Raw genomic sequence first — 16,354 nt, forward strand, 5'->3', positions numbered from 1 at the left:
ATAAATCTGGGCCAATGTCTCTGCAGGGGAAAACGTCCATTTTTATGCATGCGGCAGCCATGTTTTCTGATAGGGCCGCCTGTTGCTCATCGCTGTGTTGTGGTTTCCAACATATTAAACGTGTTACTCAGCAAGCTAAGGGTTTATTGGTTTTCAGGGTGGAGCAATATTGTTTCACTAAAAATATCTGCCAGTCAGGTTCCGATTCAGTGAGCAGTGATAGAAGAGGGGCACACAGAGACCCAAGTCTTTCTCTCAAAAGTTGGCTGAATTTTCAGGCATGCAGGGACATGGGTTACAAATACAACCACAGGTGGAGGAGCTACAGCCTGGGAACCCGATATTAAGAACAATCCAAAAACAAAGCGTTTCAGTAAAAAACAAAAAGTAATTAATTGCAGCCACTGCGAGGAGCGCCTCTAAGCTATGTGGGGAAAGAAAGGTTATTATATATTAGACATTGTTGGACAAATTATGGGGGGAAAACAAGAACCCCTTTATCTAGAAAGCAATATTAGCAATATTCATATCATCCCAAGTAAAATATCCGATACCTGCACATGCCTTATTTCTACCTATAGGGAGCAGAAAAAGATTATTAATTCACTTTATCATCATTAACAGCAATGATGCAGAGTTTGGGCACTTTGGATGTACTGGTGATCCCTCGTATTTCCCCTCCCTAGCTCCGTAACCCTGTCCCTGTATAATTTCTATACACTTCCCCAGAGGAATTTGTGTAATAGATGTTGCAGGTTCAGCATGAAGCTCATTCCTCTGCTCCGACAGAAGACGCAAGGGATTTGCAGACTAATTAAAAGAAGGATCTCTCGGGTTACATTAGTGTGTGTACAGTGACACAATGACACAAGGGTGTGAATGTCGCTGCACTGTCAGGCAGATCTCACCCAGACATAAAACAGCTTGAGGCAATATAAGGAATGTGCCAGGAGTTCGTCAGAAGCCATTCCCAACGCCGTACCGTGCACTGGCAGGGAGAGGGTTAACGCCATTGGGAGGCAGTGCTGGAAATCTTAAATAAATAAAAATCCAATCTTTTATTAACCAAAAGCCGGAGTGACGCGTCCCCACAGCCGGGATCCAGTAAGTCAATTTGTGACCCCTGACCTCTCTGACCTTTAACAAAACGGCAGCCTGCGCATGCAAATGGCGTCCGCCATCAGAGCAGCGGTGGAAAGGCAGGAGGGGGAGGGCGGTAAGGCTCGGGAATGAGAGAAAGACGCGGGAGAGTGGAGAAGGGAGAGGGGGAAAAACAAAAAACAAATTAAAAAGCTGTTACTTAAATGTCACAGAACACAATTGTTTTTGGCTACAGATCATTACACCTTATACGAACACATTAAACAGACACACATTATATATATATATATATATATATATATACACACAAACAAACACACATACATACACACACGTATACTGTATATGTAATGTTTCCATATGACATGTATGTTTTTACATACACCAGCACATGCTTATCTCCACCCCCACAGCATCTAATACACAAAATGTTCCAATCTGATAAAACATGTTTGAAGCATCCTATACCAGGATAAGTACTGTATGGTAATGTGTACAATGGTATAATGTGTACTATCCTTTTCGCTGCGGTCATCTGCCATCTTATACACTACAAGGTTCCCTGCAGTGAATAAATTACTGACAAAAAGACAGAGGTACATACAATAGGAAACACATCCTACAAGGCTAAACCTTTCCTTCTCTCCAATGCCTCCTTCCACATATATCACACATAGATCTGTAAATGGTGAAAGTAGTTTTGCAAGTTCGTTTCCGAGGATTAAACATTGAACCAGTCAGTGACTAGTAAAGTGTGTCAGAGTGCTGTAACGTGTAATCAGAGTGTGCGATATGTAGTGATTACGGCTCTCACTGCACACAAATCTGTTCATTGGAGGCATGCTCAGGGGTTAAAATGTGCCATAATATAGAGAGACTGATAATTACTACTGCAGTGCATTGTAACCTGTATATTATTACATGGCACCACAAAACATTAACCCCTTATTCCAGGGTTCCAACATATAAGGATCTCAGCTGCATAGGATTATCAGTCTCTGAATCCATATACTATTATGTACAGTGCGACGGGAGGGGGTTTGCCTTTGATCCAAATTGTCTGGGTGTCAAGGTGCCCGTACAGTTATGCGACTTCTCCAAGGGAGAAGTCGCATAAAATTTCCCTTGAACCGCCCGGCAGCTTCCCGGGCGGCAGGATTGCACATGATACATCGTATCCGGTTCTTTTGCATACGATATATCGTATGCGATCCCAGCCATGCCTGCGGGTTCCATCATATCTATAGTCAGTACTTCCAATCTAGAGGCTACGATCCGATGCTCACGGGAGCGTGCATCGGATCGGATTTATAGCACATGCGATTTGCCTGTTTTCATCTGATTTATCGGCCCGAAACGTCGGAATTGGATGAAATCAGGCAAAATCACACTAGTGAATGGGCACCTTCAGATATACACTAGTGTGATTTTGCCCGATTTCATCGAATTACGACGTTTTGGGCCGATAAATTGGATGAAAACGGGCAAAATCACACTAGTGTATGGGCACCTTCAGATCTATGGCGATTAGTTTGGTTTTGAATGTACCTCTAATCTATACAATTGAAAGTCTACTGTGAACAAATGGGAAATAATGTATTTTTATCAATGGTAAAACTCTTTCATATAAGTAAAAGTCTCAACCTTTACCTATATGATTGCAGCATACAGACCGTAGATTAAGAATTACCCACCCTAAACTAAAATGTACCCCCCCCCCCCCAACGCCAGAATTGTGGTTTGGACATGGTTCACCCCTATGCATTCCCTGTTTTCATGTCACGAAACTACAAGGCATGAATAACTGAATAAGCATGCAATGTGCAGTACTCCATCTATATATGAATGTGCATTAACTCACAATGGAGAAAAAAAGCAGTATGCATGTTTTAAAAATGGATCCACACGTTTAATGCAATTACTGTATATGAACTGTTCAAAAACTAATACTGCATGTTCTTTTTTATTTCTATGCACTTTTGACCCAGATGCTAAGCATTAATAGGCAGATGAACCCCCCCCCCCAAAAAAAAAAAAAGGTTTAAAGTACAAAGAGGCTGCAACTAGCTGAATATGGCCAATCCGTAACACACACACTTATGTCCTGGAGATGGGATGAGAGAAGCTGGAGAACGAGGACATAAAACACAAACAAGAGAAGCAGTGCAATCAATGGGGAATGGGGGAGACATGCAAATAAAGTAGGGGGGAGCGCATGCAGAGAGAGCAGGGCCAGAGGGGGGCCTCAGTGTGTGGCACGTGTTACCTTCTGTGTTGGCGTTGCCGCTGTAAACATTTCGCAGGCTGCCAACACGGTTTAGTTTCCATGCTTTGCGTTTAGCTGCATCCAGAGAGCAGAAGGGAAGGAGAAAAAGAAAATAAATGGGGAAAAAGAAAGGAGAGAAGGACAGAAAGACAGAGGGGCCTTGGGGGTAGGCAGGAGCCTATCCGTTTAGTAGATAGACAGTGTCTAGTTAGACAGTCAATAGATAGACACCATATATTAGACAGACATTAGGTCGACAGGGTCAAAAGGTCAACAGGTCAAAAGGTCGACATAATAATGGTCGACATAAAAAAGATAAGACAAATGTGTTTTTTTAATTTAACATGTTTTTGGATTATTTCATACTTTCTCTATCCATGTCGGCATAGAGTTGGTAATAAACCTTGTGGCGAGCGCAGCGAGCCACCGTGCCCGAAGCGTGGCGAGCGAAGCGAGCCCCGCGAGGGTATGCCTTTCTACAATTGGGGGTCCCAGATGACAAAACTATCCACACAAACCACAAAAATGCAATAAACATGGTGTCTACCTTTTTCCTGTTGACCATTTTCCTGTCGACCTTTTGACCTTTTCCATGTCGACCTTTTGACCCTGTCGACCTAATGTCTGTCTAATATATGGTGTCTATCTATTGACTGTCTAACTAGACACTGTCTATCTTTCATACCGGAACCAGGCAGGAGTATTGTAATAAGGAACCTATAAGAGCTACAAACACACAACACGAGTACTAAAACTGCACAACCCTCATATCTGAATTTGGAGATCCACAGATCAATACTTATCTCCTGAATAACTTCTAATCACTAGTACATAGACACACACGTCTGTATACACATTCATACAATATGTATTTGTACGTACTACACTAGCTTGTGTGCTCTATAGGCATGTGCACTGCTCTGGATGCACAGAATGCACACTGTTCTATAAGTCATTACAGCCGTTACATGCACTTTGCAGGGTAAAAGCGCGCAATGCTACAAGTGCGAGTCAGGAACACACAACACTTGACTTAGATTATAGACAATAGATGGAGGAGGTACAAGGAAGACAAAGGATGCAGAAGTGAAAGGAAAATGAGGGATGGAGATATGGAAGGGTAAGGAAGTTGAAAGATGGGAAGATGGGTATAAGGCAGATGGATAGGATGGAGGAACACAAATACTAGGGATAAGGCGGATGGTATATAAGGAGGATGAGGTATATGGGGGCAGAAGTACAAGGAAAGTGAAGGATGGAGGTACAAGGAACACTAGGATGAGAGAGTGGCATAAGGGATGTAGGTCTGGAAGTAAAAAGATGACAACATATGGACATGGAAGTACAAGGAAGATAAATGTCAGAGTTAGAAGGAAGACTAATGATGGAGCATGGAGACACAAAGAAATTCAAGTATGAGAAGATGAGTACAAGTAATTCAAGGGATGGATGGTGGATACAAAGAAGTCAAGAGATGGGGCTAGGTACAAAGAGGGCGAGATAATGGACAGAGGTACAAGGTAAATGAGGGATGGAGAGAAGGTTATATGGAGGTCAAAATTTGGGATGGAAGGTTCTAGGAATTTGAGGGATGCAGTAAAATGAAGTCAAGGGATGGGGACAGAGGTATGAAGACGACGAGCAATGGGGGGTGAAGACACAAGAAAAAAAGGGCTGGAATGGAGGATCAATGAATACCAGGGATGGTGGGTTGGAGGTACAAGGAGGATGAAGCATCAGAAGTGTAGGAACAAACAAGATGAGAAAGAGGGGGGGGGGGGGGGGGAAGAGTGTGGAATCACAAGGAAGTTGAATTATGAAAGATAGGTACAAGAAAGACTAGGAAAGGTTGCAGAGATGCATAAAAGTGAAAGACGGGTAGCGAGGTACAAGCAAGACGAGGGATGGCGGGGGAGGTTACAAGGAGATGAGGACTAAGGGGCAGAGGTGTAAGGAAGATGAGGGCTAAGGTGGCGGAGGAATAAGGAAGATGAGGGATAAGGGGGAAGAATTATAAGGAAGATGTGGGCAGGGGAGTGGAGGCTTAGAGACATGGAGGGCTGGGGTTGGAGGTATAAGGAAGACTAGGACTGTGGTGGAGGTATAAAGAAGACGGTAGCTAGGAGTGTAGACTATAAGAAAGACAAGGGATAGGTGCAGAGAAACAAGGAAGGTAAGCAATGGGTGGTGGAGATATAATATAGGCAAGAGATGATGAGTGTGGTTAGAAGGAAGTTGTGGGATGTAGCGGAGGTTTAATGAAAAAAAGTGATGACGGATGGAGGTAAAAGACCGAGGGAGATAAAAGGAAAATTAGGCCAGGGAGGGGTGGAGGTATAAGATGAGAGGTGGGAGCGAGGAACAGGCAAGACAAGGTATGTGTTGGAGACACAAGGAAGTTGAAGTATGGGAAGACAGGTACAAAGTAACCAATGGATAAGTCAGCGATACAAAGAATACTAAAAAATGAGTAGACTACAAGTATGATGGCAGCAGAGACGCATAAGGAAGCTGAAAGATGAAAAGAGGAGTACAAGGAATATTAAGGATGGAGAATGGCGTAAGAAAAGTAGATATAAGGGGAGGAGACACAAGTAATTTGGAGTATGGTAAGAAGGGTACAAGGATGTCGAGGTATGGGTGGTTGGTACAAATAAAGTCAAGGGCTAGGGACAAGTGCAAGCAGGTAGGGAGAGGCAGTACAATGAAGATGAGGTATGGGATGGGTCATTGCAAGGAAAGCAAGGTATGAGAGTAGGGGGACAAGGAAGGCAAATAGTAGTGAGGTGGGCAGAAAGAAGATAAGGGGTGGTGGGGTGAGTACAAGGAACTTGAAGAATGTCAAGTTGAGAAATGGGTTCAGATGAAAAGGTGGAGGTACAAGGAATACCATGGATATGGGTGAAATTAGGCTTTATGTACAAACTAATGAATACACATACGTACAAGGACCCATTTTAAATGGGCACAGCAGTCATTATTTTGCACCTATTCATAAAGTTTAAAAACTCGAAATAAGTACTGTAATGTCACAAAAGATGGCAAAACACATAGACAGAGACTAACTATATGAGTGAGAAAAGGTAATTCCAGCCTTTAGCAAAGCACACCTTAAAGATGCTCATACTGTTCTTTGTGCAAGACAGAAACACATAACATTCTCAGTATAATACAAATGCACTCTGATTGATCTCAAATAAAGACACACACAGTCCTGTGCATAATAGATAGCCACTCTGCTCTGTGTATAATACAGATAGACATGCTGGCTGGTGAACAATAGATGTAAGACACCTTTGTGTAGGATAGAGATATACTTGGGGAGTGCAACTATGTTAAATATTGCTGAACAAGTGCAGATTATTCCTGCTTTTATATAGATGATGAGGTCATTGGTTCATTCATCTTGTTTATGCCACTTGTGTAAAAACATAAACCATTTGGCCCTTTAAAAATGGAGTTGACATCCTTGAATTACAGGCTCTGTATTCTGCAAAATGTAATTACATACTCCGTTATGGAGCAGTTCACTGTGGCACCTCGGAACACAGAAATCAATGAGTATCGCACTAGTATTCCAGTGATCTCCATACTCAGTGATTGCATTGAGAAGTGTATGATCCTGTACAGGTGCACAGTGACCACACAGGATGTCCAGGTGCAGAAGCGTAAGGACATGGGACTCTGCACATCCGATGGGCACAGAGGTCTGACGAGGATCACATTTCAAAGGGTTAATTAGAGGGCTTTAAGTGTAATGAGGCACTGTGATCAATGAAGCACTGGGGCCTCTGCAGATGCACTGTCCTAAACAGCAACGATGCCAGGAAATATGTATGTGACAGATTCAGCAGCAATAGAATCCGAGCTGCCGGAGGTGCGGAACTTTCTGCGAGCCTGCCCGTTTTATTTACAAGGTCAACCTGGTTTGGCCTTGTATATGACTGCTGCTGATAAAAAATGGGCAGGTTCGCTAGCATACCGGCGGTTGAGATGCTGGCGGTCATGTGACAGACAACGAAACCACTCAGGACGACGGCGGCGGAACACAGACGACCGTCATCCTAAATGTAAGTATCGCCGGACGGGTTAGGACTGTGTGTGGGGGGGGGGTTTGGCACTAGGGGGGTGGTTAGCCATAGCCGCCACCCCCAAGGTTTAGCTGTAGCTGCCACCCATGGAGGGTTAGCCATAGAAGCCCCCCCCCCCCGAGGGTTAGGGTAGGGACTGGGGAGGGTAAAAATACTTACCCCATCCAGTGACGGTCATGTGACTGCCGGTATAGCGCCCGCCGGTATTACTTACCAAACCCTATCTGTCCATGTATGTATCTTTAGGGAATGGACTAGATGTAGAAATGTATTTAAGTGATGCTTTTTACGAACTGTGTTGAATCATGCCACCGCTCCAACGTTCTGTTTAGAAAGCAATACCATACTGCCTACTGCAAAATATAAGCCATTATTGCACATCACTGCAGGCTAGTTTTTACTCTCTATTTTGAATTCTAAGCCTAATCATTTATGAATATGCCACAAAAGAACTTTCACACCTGGGCAATTTAGGACCAGTGTCAAGGTACAATGATTATCTGTTGGGTTTGTAATATCGGACCAGCTATGTGCATGGTTAAACTGGACACATCTCTTGCCCATACCCCTCATTCTAGCTATCGCCGCACTTGAACGGCTTACATACAGATGTTTCCACTTACATATAGCCTCCGAATAAGACGCACAAGCAGACTATACTGATTAAAATGATATGTGGCATGCCTATATTCTATGTGCGGAAATATCTGTATACCAAATGCTACGTTACACTACATAGCATCTCATATGCAGATTCAAGTGGGGTCGCAAAGAGAATATAGCAATGCCGCATATAATTTTTTATCAGCAGAGGCTGCTTGTGCGTTTTATTCACAGCGATGCGAATAAGATGCATTTTCTGCAAAAAAAACAAAAAACCGCCAGACGCTAACGGAGTTGCGCAGGACCGGTCTGCTCACTCACACCAGGCATCTCCCACCGCATGGCATATTGAGGCAAGATGTATGAGGACACAACTGTACACCTGGCTCAATTTTTCTCCATTCATTCTCTTCTTAACTCTTTGTAACTGGCTTCAGCCCTCTACAAACCACAGAGATTGCCCTCTCTAAAGTGACAAATCTACTTAAGGCTATGTCCAAAGGTCACTACTCATCCTCCTTCACGTCTCTGAAACGTTTGCTAAAGTAGACCACCCTCATTTGTTTTGTGAACACCCTTAGATTTTGGCGCACTGTTCTCTCCTGGTTCACCCCCTATTTTTAATTTGTTTTAGTAACTCTCCTTCAGTGCCTCTCCTCTACTACCTCTATCTGCTGGGGTTCCTCAAGGCTCTGCCCTATGCTTTTCTATCTTTGTACCTTTACTCTCCCGTTAACCTATACATTCCTTTGCCTTCACTACCACCTCTACGCTGATGACACACAAATCTACTTATCCACCTCCGACTACTCCTTTTTTCTCATCCCAAATATCACCCTGCCATAGCCAACTGGAAATCTTAAGGCTACCTAAAGCTCAATAGGGGCGATTCAAGTAGCCAAGAGGTTCTGTAGTAGCTTATCCAGTTATGATTCCACAGCACAATTTGGTTAATAATCTTGAATATTTTTGCTCACATGTAAGTTTTCATTACTGTAATTGCTGTTTTGTGCTAATAAATAAAGCACACAAATTACTACGGAATCTCAGGCCAATATGTACAAAGTGGAGCCCATTATCTTCCAAATTCCTAGTATGACTACCTGTCCACCAGTCTGCCTCATGGTGGACAATATCTAACCTATCCCCCAAACTCTTTGCCTGGATGTCACTTCACATGGGTTCCAATGTATAGTTAGACAGTCAACAGGTAGACCCTATATGGTCTGCATGCGAAAGGTCAACAGGTACAAAAGGTCGGCAGATTCAAAAGGTCGACATGACAATGGTTAACACAAGTTTAACATTTTTTTGCTTCATTTATCATCCATGTGGACTATGATTAGGAATAATAACCTGTGGTGAGTGCAAAGGTAGCAGTGAGAGCCACCTTGCCCGAAGCTTGGCGAGCTCGCGAGGGTCTACGTTTCCACTAATCGTGGTCACAGACTGTGAAATGGACAAATTTTGCCCCAATAATATATAAAAAAAAACCATTATGTGTGGGCCTTTTTGGTATCTACCATTTCCATGTTGAGCTTTTAACCCTGTAGACCTTAGACACAGTTGACCTTTTGCATGTCATATTTGCATGTCAACCATATGGAGTTGACCTATTGACTGTCTATCTAATTTGTGTTTAACTATTATACCATGCCCATGTGTATTCAGTCCATTGGACGGTCTTGTTTAAAACACTGCCCAAACATGCCCCCTTTATCCCTCAGGACATAACTAACGCAGTGGTTCCAAATCTCGGTCCTCAAGGACTATGTCTTCCAGGTCACCTAGCAGGAGCACAGGTGTATTCATTACTCACTGACACATTTTAAAAGACCCACAGGTGGAGCTAATTATTTCACTTGTGATTCTGTGAGGAGACCTGTAAAATGTGAACTGTTGGGGGTCCATGGAGACCGAGTTTGGGAACCGCTACTCTAAATTATTATCTAGTTAAACGGAATCTTGAGTACCAGCTCCACTTGCCTTCTTCATACTGCCTCTTGACCTATGCCTCCCCTCCACTCTAATATCTACCTATCACTAACGCCTTAAAACGGTTTCCATTCTGCTTCCTACTTATGGAACTCCCTAAACCTGCCGGAACAGAAATTCCCCCAAACCTTAAAATCTCACCTCTTCATATGGGTGTGATACGAGATACCTGCAGTCAGAACACTCAGCATCCTGAGAGGGGTCAGATAAGTATACTTAACCCCCCCTCCCCCAACCCTCCCTTCCTGCAGCCCAGCCCTAAACCACCACCCCTTGCAGCCTAACCCTCCCCCTGTGATGTCTAAACCTAACTCCTCCTCCCCGCAGCCTAACCCTAACTTCCCAGCAGCCTATCCCTCTCTTCCCCTGGAAAACATGAACTGATGGGGGTCCTTGAGAACAGAGATTGGGAACCACTGATATAGCCAAACAAACTACTCCCTCAGCATGTTCTACCACATCCTGTCTCATTGCCCTATGCTGTCCTTTTAGCGTGTAAGCTTTCATGAGCATTTCCCTCTCTAACCTCTGTCTTATGTCTGCACCACCTTATTCAACTACATCTTGACTTTAAATTTAAAAAAATTCATGCGCAATTACATGATTCCAAACTCCGTTTTGCACTGCAGTTTTGTCATGCCTTACAAATAAACTGATAATAAAACAGATGCTGCCTTTGGTCGGAGCAAATAGCAATAGCTTTAGCCTAGAAATATATCTTGGCTAACAGTTCAGGAGATACCAGTTTGGCATAGCCTTAGATTTCACTATGCTACTCTGGCGACCTACTTCCAAAGCGAGGGCTACATGTGATGTATCAATGCAAAAAAGGTAATATCTGAGATATGCACAGTATGAAACCTGAAAACAGAACCAGATCTAAAAGGCATCTGGGAGAAATGATTGGTGGAGAAGTCAATAAGAAACTTGGGCAGCACCGCAAGGGAACATGTAGAGAGAGATGATGCAGTACATCACTATATATTGTCCACGGAAGTCAATGGGTATCTTGCAGCAATACAAGTACAGTCTAAAGAAATATACAATTTGTGATATGGAGGACAGAAACCACGGTTTCTAACAAAAGAAACAGAGAGTAAGCTCTTCTAATCAGGTTCTATACAGGTGGTAGAATGCACCAGTGAATATACTGGAATAAGGGAAGAGGGAGTAGGAGCAAAGTATGATTACATGCAGGGCAGTTTTACAGTACATCAATTAGAAGTAACTGTGATCTCAATTACTGGTTTCCAGGAGGCACCTCTACTCTTTACCAGATCAGCAAGTTCCATGAAGGAGAACAAATATATTGTTTACAAATATGAAGTAGAGCAGAAGAAGAGGGGGTGGGGGGAGTCTGACCTTCAGCCGTGCTGGTGAGCCCGTCGGCCTTGAAGTTGCTTGTACTCTTCTTCCGCCGGTGTTTCTTTCGATTGGCGTGTGGAGATGGTGGTGGATCCAGTTTGGGGCTGGTGGTACTAGAGATGCTAGGGCTGGAACACACAGAGTCACCCAGGCCGGTGTCTGCAATGTAAACACAAGCAGAGAACGCTCAAACACTGGCACTGTCCGCTGGGAATGATACCACACAGCATTAGGAATGTAAGGCACTACTGCACCCTGGTATATCAGCTCCTAGCTCAAAGAGCCCTGGAAGTTGTTCTGAAAGAACGCCACTTTGCATGCAGATAAAGGGAAACTGAGAAGAGGCAGAATAGTGTAGAGGAAAGTGTCCCAGACACGGGCAGCTATTAAAGGTCGGGTGAGTGGAGGTGGGCTAGCTGTAGAAAAAATTACTCCGGTTATACATCTAATACACTAAAAGTAAATTATATAAGGGGTAAATTTACTAAAGCTTCTAAAACAGAGAATTGGTGATGTTGCCCTTAGCAAATCAATCAGATGCTCTCTATCATTTTCTAACATGCAATAGAGAAATGATAGACAGTATCTGATTGGTTGCTATAGGCAACATCATCAATTCTCTGTTTTAGAAGCTTTAGTAAATTTACCCGTAAGTGTTTAATTTGTACGGATCTGGGGGACACTGAATATACTATCTTAACTGTTCTCACCATTCAGTTATAATTTAGCATATTATTTCAGGGCCGCCAGTTCTAGGTTAGGTTAATGTTTTAGTTGGGATTTTTCTTGTCTTTTGGCTTTTTCACATATGCGAGTCTACATTGGGATCTGGGCCCGGTTATCTACTGAAACTAAAAGAGCCTGATGTCTCTGCTGGTACAGACTCGTCTTGCTGCCAACCTATAAGACTAACGTGCCTCCTTGTCCTTCAATGCTGCCATATGGGACTATGGGGGTCATTCCGAGTTGATCGCTCGCTAGCAGTTTTTAGCAGCCGTGCAAATGCATAGTTGCCGCCCACAGGGGAGTGTATTTTCACTTTGCAAGAGTGCGAACGCCTGTGTAGCCGCGCGGCAGCAAACACATTTTGTGCAAAACAAGACCAGTCCTGTAGTTACTTATTCTGTGCGACGAATGACACGGTAATGACGTCAGATACCTGCCCAGCAAACGCCCAGCCACGCCTGCGTTTTTCCAAACACTCCCAGAAAACGTCGCTAGAACCTGTGCAAAACCATTTTTTTTCACTGAACGCTACGCAGAGAACGGCAGCTAGCAATCAACTCGGAATGACCCCCTATATGTCTGAACGCAGGTATGATATGTGTACAAAAGGACAATAGCCAACAAGCTATTGTGTATGAACCCTCTCCTTGCGATAGGCTGTGCGACTGAATGCATCGCTAGAACCTGTGCAAAACCACGATGCCCTTTGTACCCGTACGTCGCGCGTGCGCATTGCGGTGCATGCGCAGATTAGCCGTTTTTTTTAACTGATCGCTACGCAGCGTAAAACGGCAGCTAGCGATCAACTCGGAATGACCCCCTATATGTCTGTGAACGCAGGTATGATATGTGTACAAAAGGACAATAGCCAACAAGCTATTGTGTATGAATACATCACATGCATTCTACTTCTTTGAAACTCACACTGTCTGTTTGATATACTGTAATTATAATTTAAAAAAAATGTTGTTGTTTTTTTTAGATTAAAACAGAAGGTATTCACAAAAATAGCACTTCATCAAAACCTGTACCCTCCCCCACCCTCACATCTGCCCAGCCGTGCACCCAGAACTTCTAGTTTGATCCAGCCGGATATGTAGAGTCGTACAGTACATTCAACTTGCATATTGCAGTTCCAACCTTATTAGATCTCACAATAGAGATGAAAGAGATCTAAGGATTAGACTGATTTTTGCGGGGAAGAGTAAGGGGGACACCGAATGTGTCCGACACACAACGGACGCAGAAGAATGGAACAGCTTGCTCATAAAACAATGAGAGATGAACAGAAAGCAACAAGAATAAGCTGGCAGACGTATAAAAGGTGTGGGGAGGGAGGGGATGGGAAGGAGAGACTTGGTCCCATCCAGGCTCTGCTGCTTCACTTTTTTTTATGGATATCATCTCACACCCTCCATCCTATTTTATTGCCATTGTAAGAACCTGTCCCACCCTTTCCCAAAATATTCCCCTCAGCTGTGGGCAGCAGCTTCTCGCCGCTCAGCAAGAATAATATAACATTCTCATAAATTCAGTGCAGCGAAATGAACCCTCCGAGTGATCACTGCCGTCACTGGCCTGCGCTCAAGGACACACATAACTTATTGTACGTTCGTTTAGCTTCAGCTCAAGTGGAATATGTGGCAACTTATCTCAGCTGACAGGATACCACATATCGTTCCGGCAAAGCCCCTTATACTATATGCTGCATTGCAAAATATCCCAATCAGGCAATGCATCACAATCTACGGATGCGGCTACAGGCTCTCTAGTTTATGTGCCCGTTCAGGCTACAGTAAATGCAACAGTATGTGTACATTTGTATCAATCACCCTATCAGAACGGAGCCTTAACACCCCAGTGCCATGAGGCAGCAATGCTAGGAACTGTGCCAACTGCAAAAATTATTGTTGTACAATATCAATATGCTGAAAATAATAATGCAACAATGTTTCAGAGACATTTAGCCAAGGACAGAGCAACAGTATTCAAGCTTCAATTCCTGCTTGACCGAAGTTTTGGAGAGGGCGGAGCCAGGACAACCTGTAGCCAATCGCATCATCAATCAGCTTAACAGCAGTTGTAGTATTTCTGGAGAGAGGTGAGCTGTCATTATGTAAGGCAGTGACCTATCCCACTCTTGAGGGCCCTACACACTGGCAGATAATACTGCACGATATGAACGTTCTCGTTCATTAATGAATGAGAACTCCTTCATATCGTGCAGTGTGTAGGCACCGATTAACGATGCGCGGCCCCGCGTTCGTTAATCGTTGGTGCCCCGTCACTTATGTATGCAGGCCAATATGGACGAGATTGTTCATATTAGCATGCAGTGCTATGGAGCCGCGTGATGGTGGGAGTGAAGAAACTTCACTCCCCCCCGTCATAGGCCATATCCGCCGCCGGATCTGCCAGTGTGTAGGGCCCATTAGTTAGACCTGGATGCAAATGTGTCCAAACCTTTTTCCAGTTCCCAAAGTGTTCTAGGCGGTTCTGTATTGCCAGTTTGCAATATATTTACTTTTCTTCACCTAGTATTACAAACTTAGACCTAGATTTATCAAGCCTTGGAGAGTGATGAATTGCACAGTGATAAAGTACCGACCAATCAGCTCCTGTCATTTTTTTTTTTTAAACATAGCCTGTAACATGGAAGTTAGGAGCTGATTGGTTGGTACTTTATCACCTTGCAATTTATCACTCTCCAAAGCTTGATAAATCTGGACCTAATTATAGAAATAAATACACGTATTTGTCCAGCTGACAATTGTAAAATACACAGGTGAACTTAATGCAGCTATAGTATTCACATTCAATGCACGTATAGGCAGTTTAATCCGAGTTATAAACAGGATACATTTCACAATGTGTATATAAGACTATCTCATAATCCATTTAAATTTCACCAGCATGTGATAAGAGTAGCTGTAATCATGTGCGTTTTTAAACCATTTGCACGCTGAAACGTTCCCGTATTGGTGGGGAAGGAGTCTGTTGATTAAGCGGCAACAGCCACAGTGCATGAAACAAATCTTTCAGTTTTGGTAAAGATGTTAAACATTCCGCAAAAAAAGATAAAAAAAAGAGAGCACTAAAATTCATAATAAAGCTGGAAACACAATAAATAAACAAACAAACAGTAAAAAGGTACAAAACTATAAAGCAAAAAAGTATCACGGGGAATCCATTCCTCTGTGACACATAGCTTAAGTACTATTCCTCGCATTTTGAGTTTTGTGATAGCCAAATCCATTCATCTCTATTTCCTCTGTATTTAATCCAAACTGCATCAGAACAATTTTATGTGTTTGCATTTTTTTCTCTCTTTTAAATCAAGTTACACACTGGAACTGGAACAACGTTAGGATGTGGGGAACACAGAGGTTTTTGTGACCTTAACATCGACCCTATTTTGGCTACATGGCAAATGAGAAAGTGTTCCTGATTGGGTTAGTGCCATATTTGCACTTTTGTCGTGTTGGGTTCTCCCACAGCAGGAATCCAGTGAAGGCCTAAGTTACAGCAAGCACACGATTTGCCCACAGGGAGGGCTAATGGCAAAAACAACCATGGGTGGCTACTTTGGCCAATCAGAAATGCCCCCACCCAATGCCAAAACAAACCATAAATATTACTATCATAAATTCAAAACATTCATTTAAAAGGGAACTGGTGTTTGTACAGTGCAAAAAGGATGTATATACAGGTTCTATGACCCCCATTCACCAGAAACAAGTCTGTAGAACACTCAGTTCCACCGACATGACAGTGAGGGCTGAACAGAAAAAAGTTATTATTATTCCCAGCGATGAGTAAATCTATAATAATAATAATTTTATTTATATAGCGCTCTTTCTCCAATAGGACTCAAGGCGCTTAACAGATACATAGCATAATATAGTACAGAAAATAATGAAGTACAGAACAGCTTTTCATAAAATACAGAAGCATGTAGATGCTAAAGGGACATTATGGAAATGCTTGAGTAAACAGGAAAGTCTTGAGTCTACTTTTGAAGGATTCTATAGTTGGGGCCTCTCGCACTGTGCGGGGAAGTGAGTTCCATAGAGTCGGAGCTGCATGACTAAAAGCTCGACCCCCAGATGAATTACAGGTGATTCTAGGTACTGCTAAAAGTCCTTCATCTACAGATCGCCGTAATCGAGTGGGGCAGTATGGGGACAGAAGCTGCTTCAGGTAGTGC

The 16,354-nt window shown here is 43.2% G+C and overlaps 1 protein-coding gene across 7 annotated transcripts in view; it reads right to left on the reverse strand.

Moving 5' to 3' along the window:
- The window catches only part of AGAP1 (ArfGAP with GTPase domain, ankyrin repeat and PH domain 1), a 636,024-nt gene that overhangs the window by 58,103 nt on the left and 561,567 nt on the right, over nt 1-16,354 (reverse strand). For 4 of the 7 annotated variants that reach the window (XM_063933229.1, XM_063933228.1, XM_063933231.1 and 1 more), the window contains 2 exons: nt 11,419-11,580; nt 3,368-3,442 (listed from right to left, as the gene is read on the reverse strand). The exons of 1 other annotated variant lie outside the window; for it this stretch is intronic. In XM_063933229.1, the coding sequence (XP_063789299.1) occupies nt 3,368-3,442; nt 11,419-11,580 (237 nt within the window). The remainder of the gene's footprint in view (nt 1-3,367; nt 3,443-11,418; nt 11,581-16,354) is intronic. 2 more of the 7 variants (XM_063933230.1, XM_063933226.1) reach the window with 1 other exon arrangement.

Source organism: Pseudophryne corroboree, chromosome 7, assembly GCF_028390025.1.
Source record: "Pseudophryne corroboree isolate aPseCor3 chromosome 7, aPseCor3.hap2, whole genome shotgun sequence".
NCBI lineage: Eukaryota > Metazoa > Chordata > Amphibia > Anura > Myobatrachidae > Pseudophryne > Pseudophryne corroboree.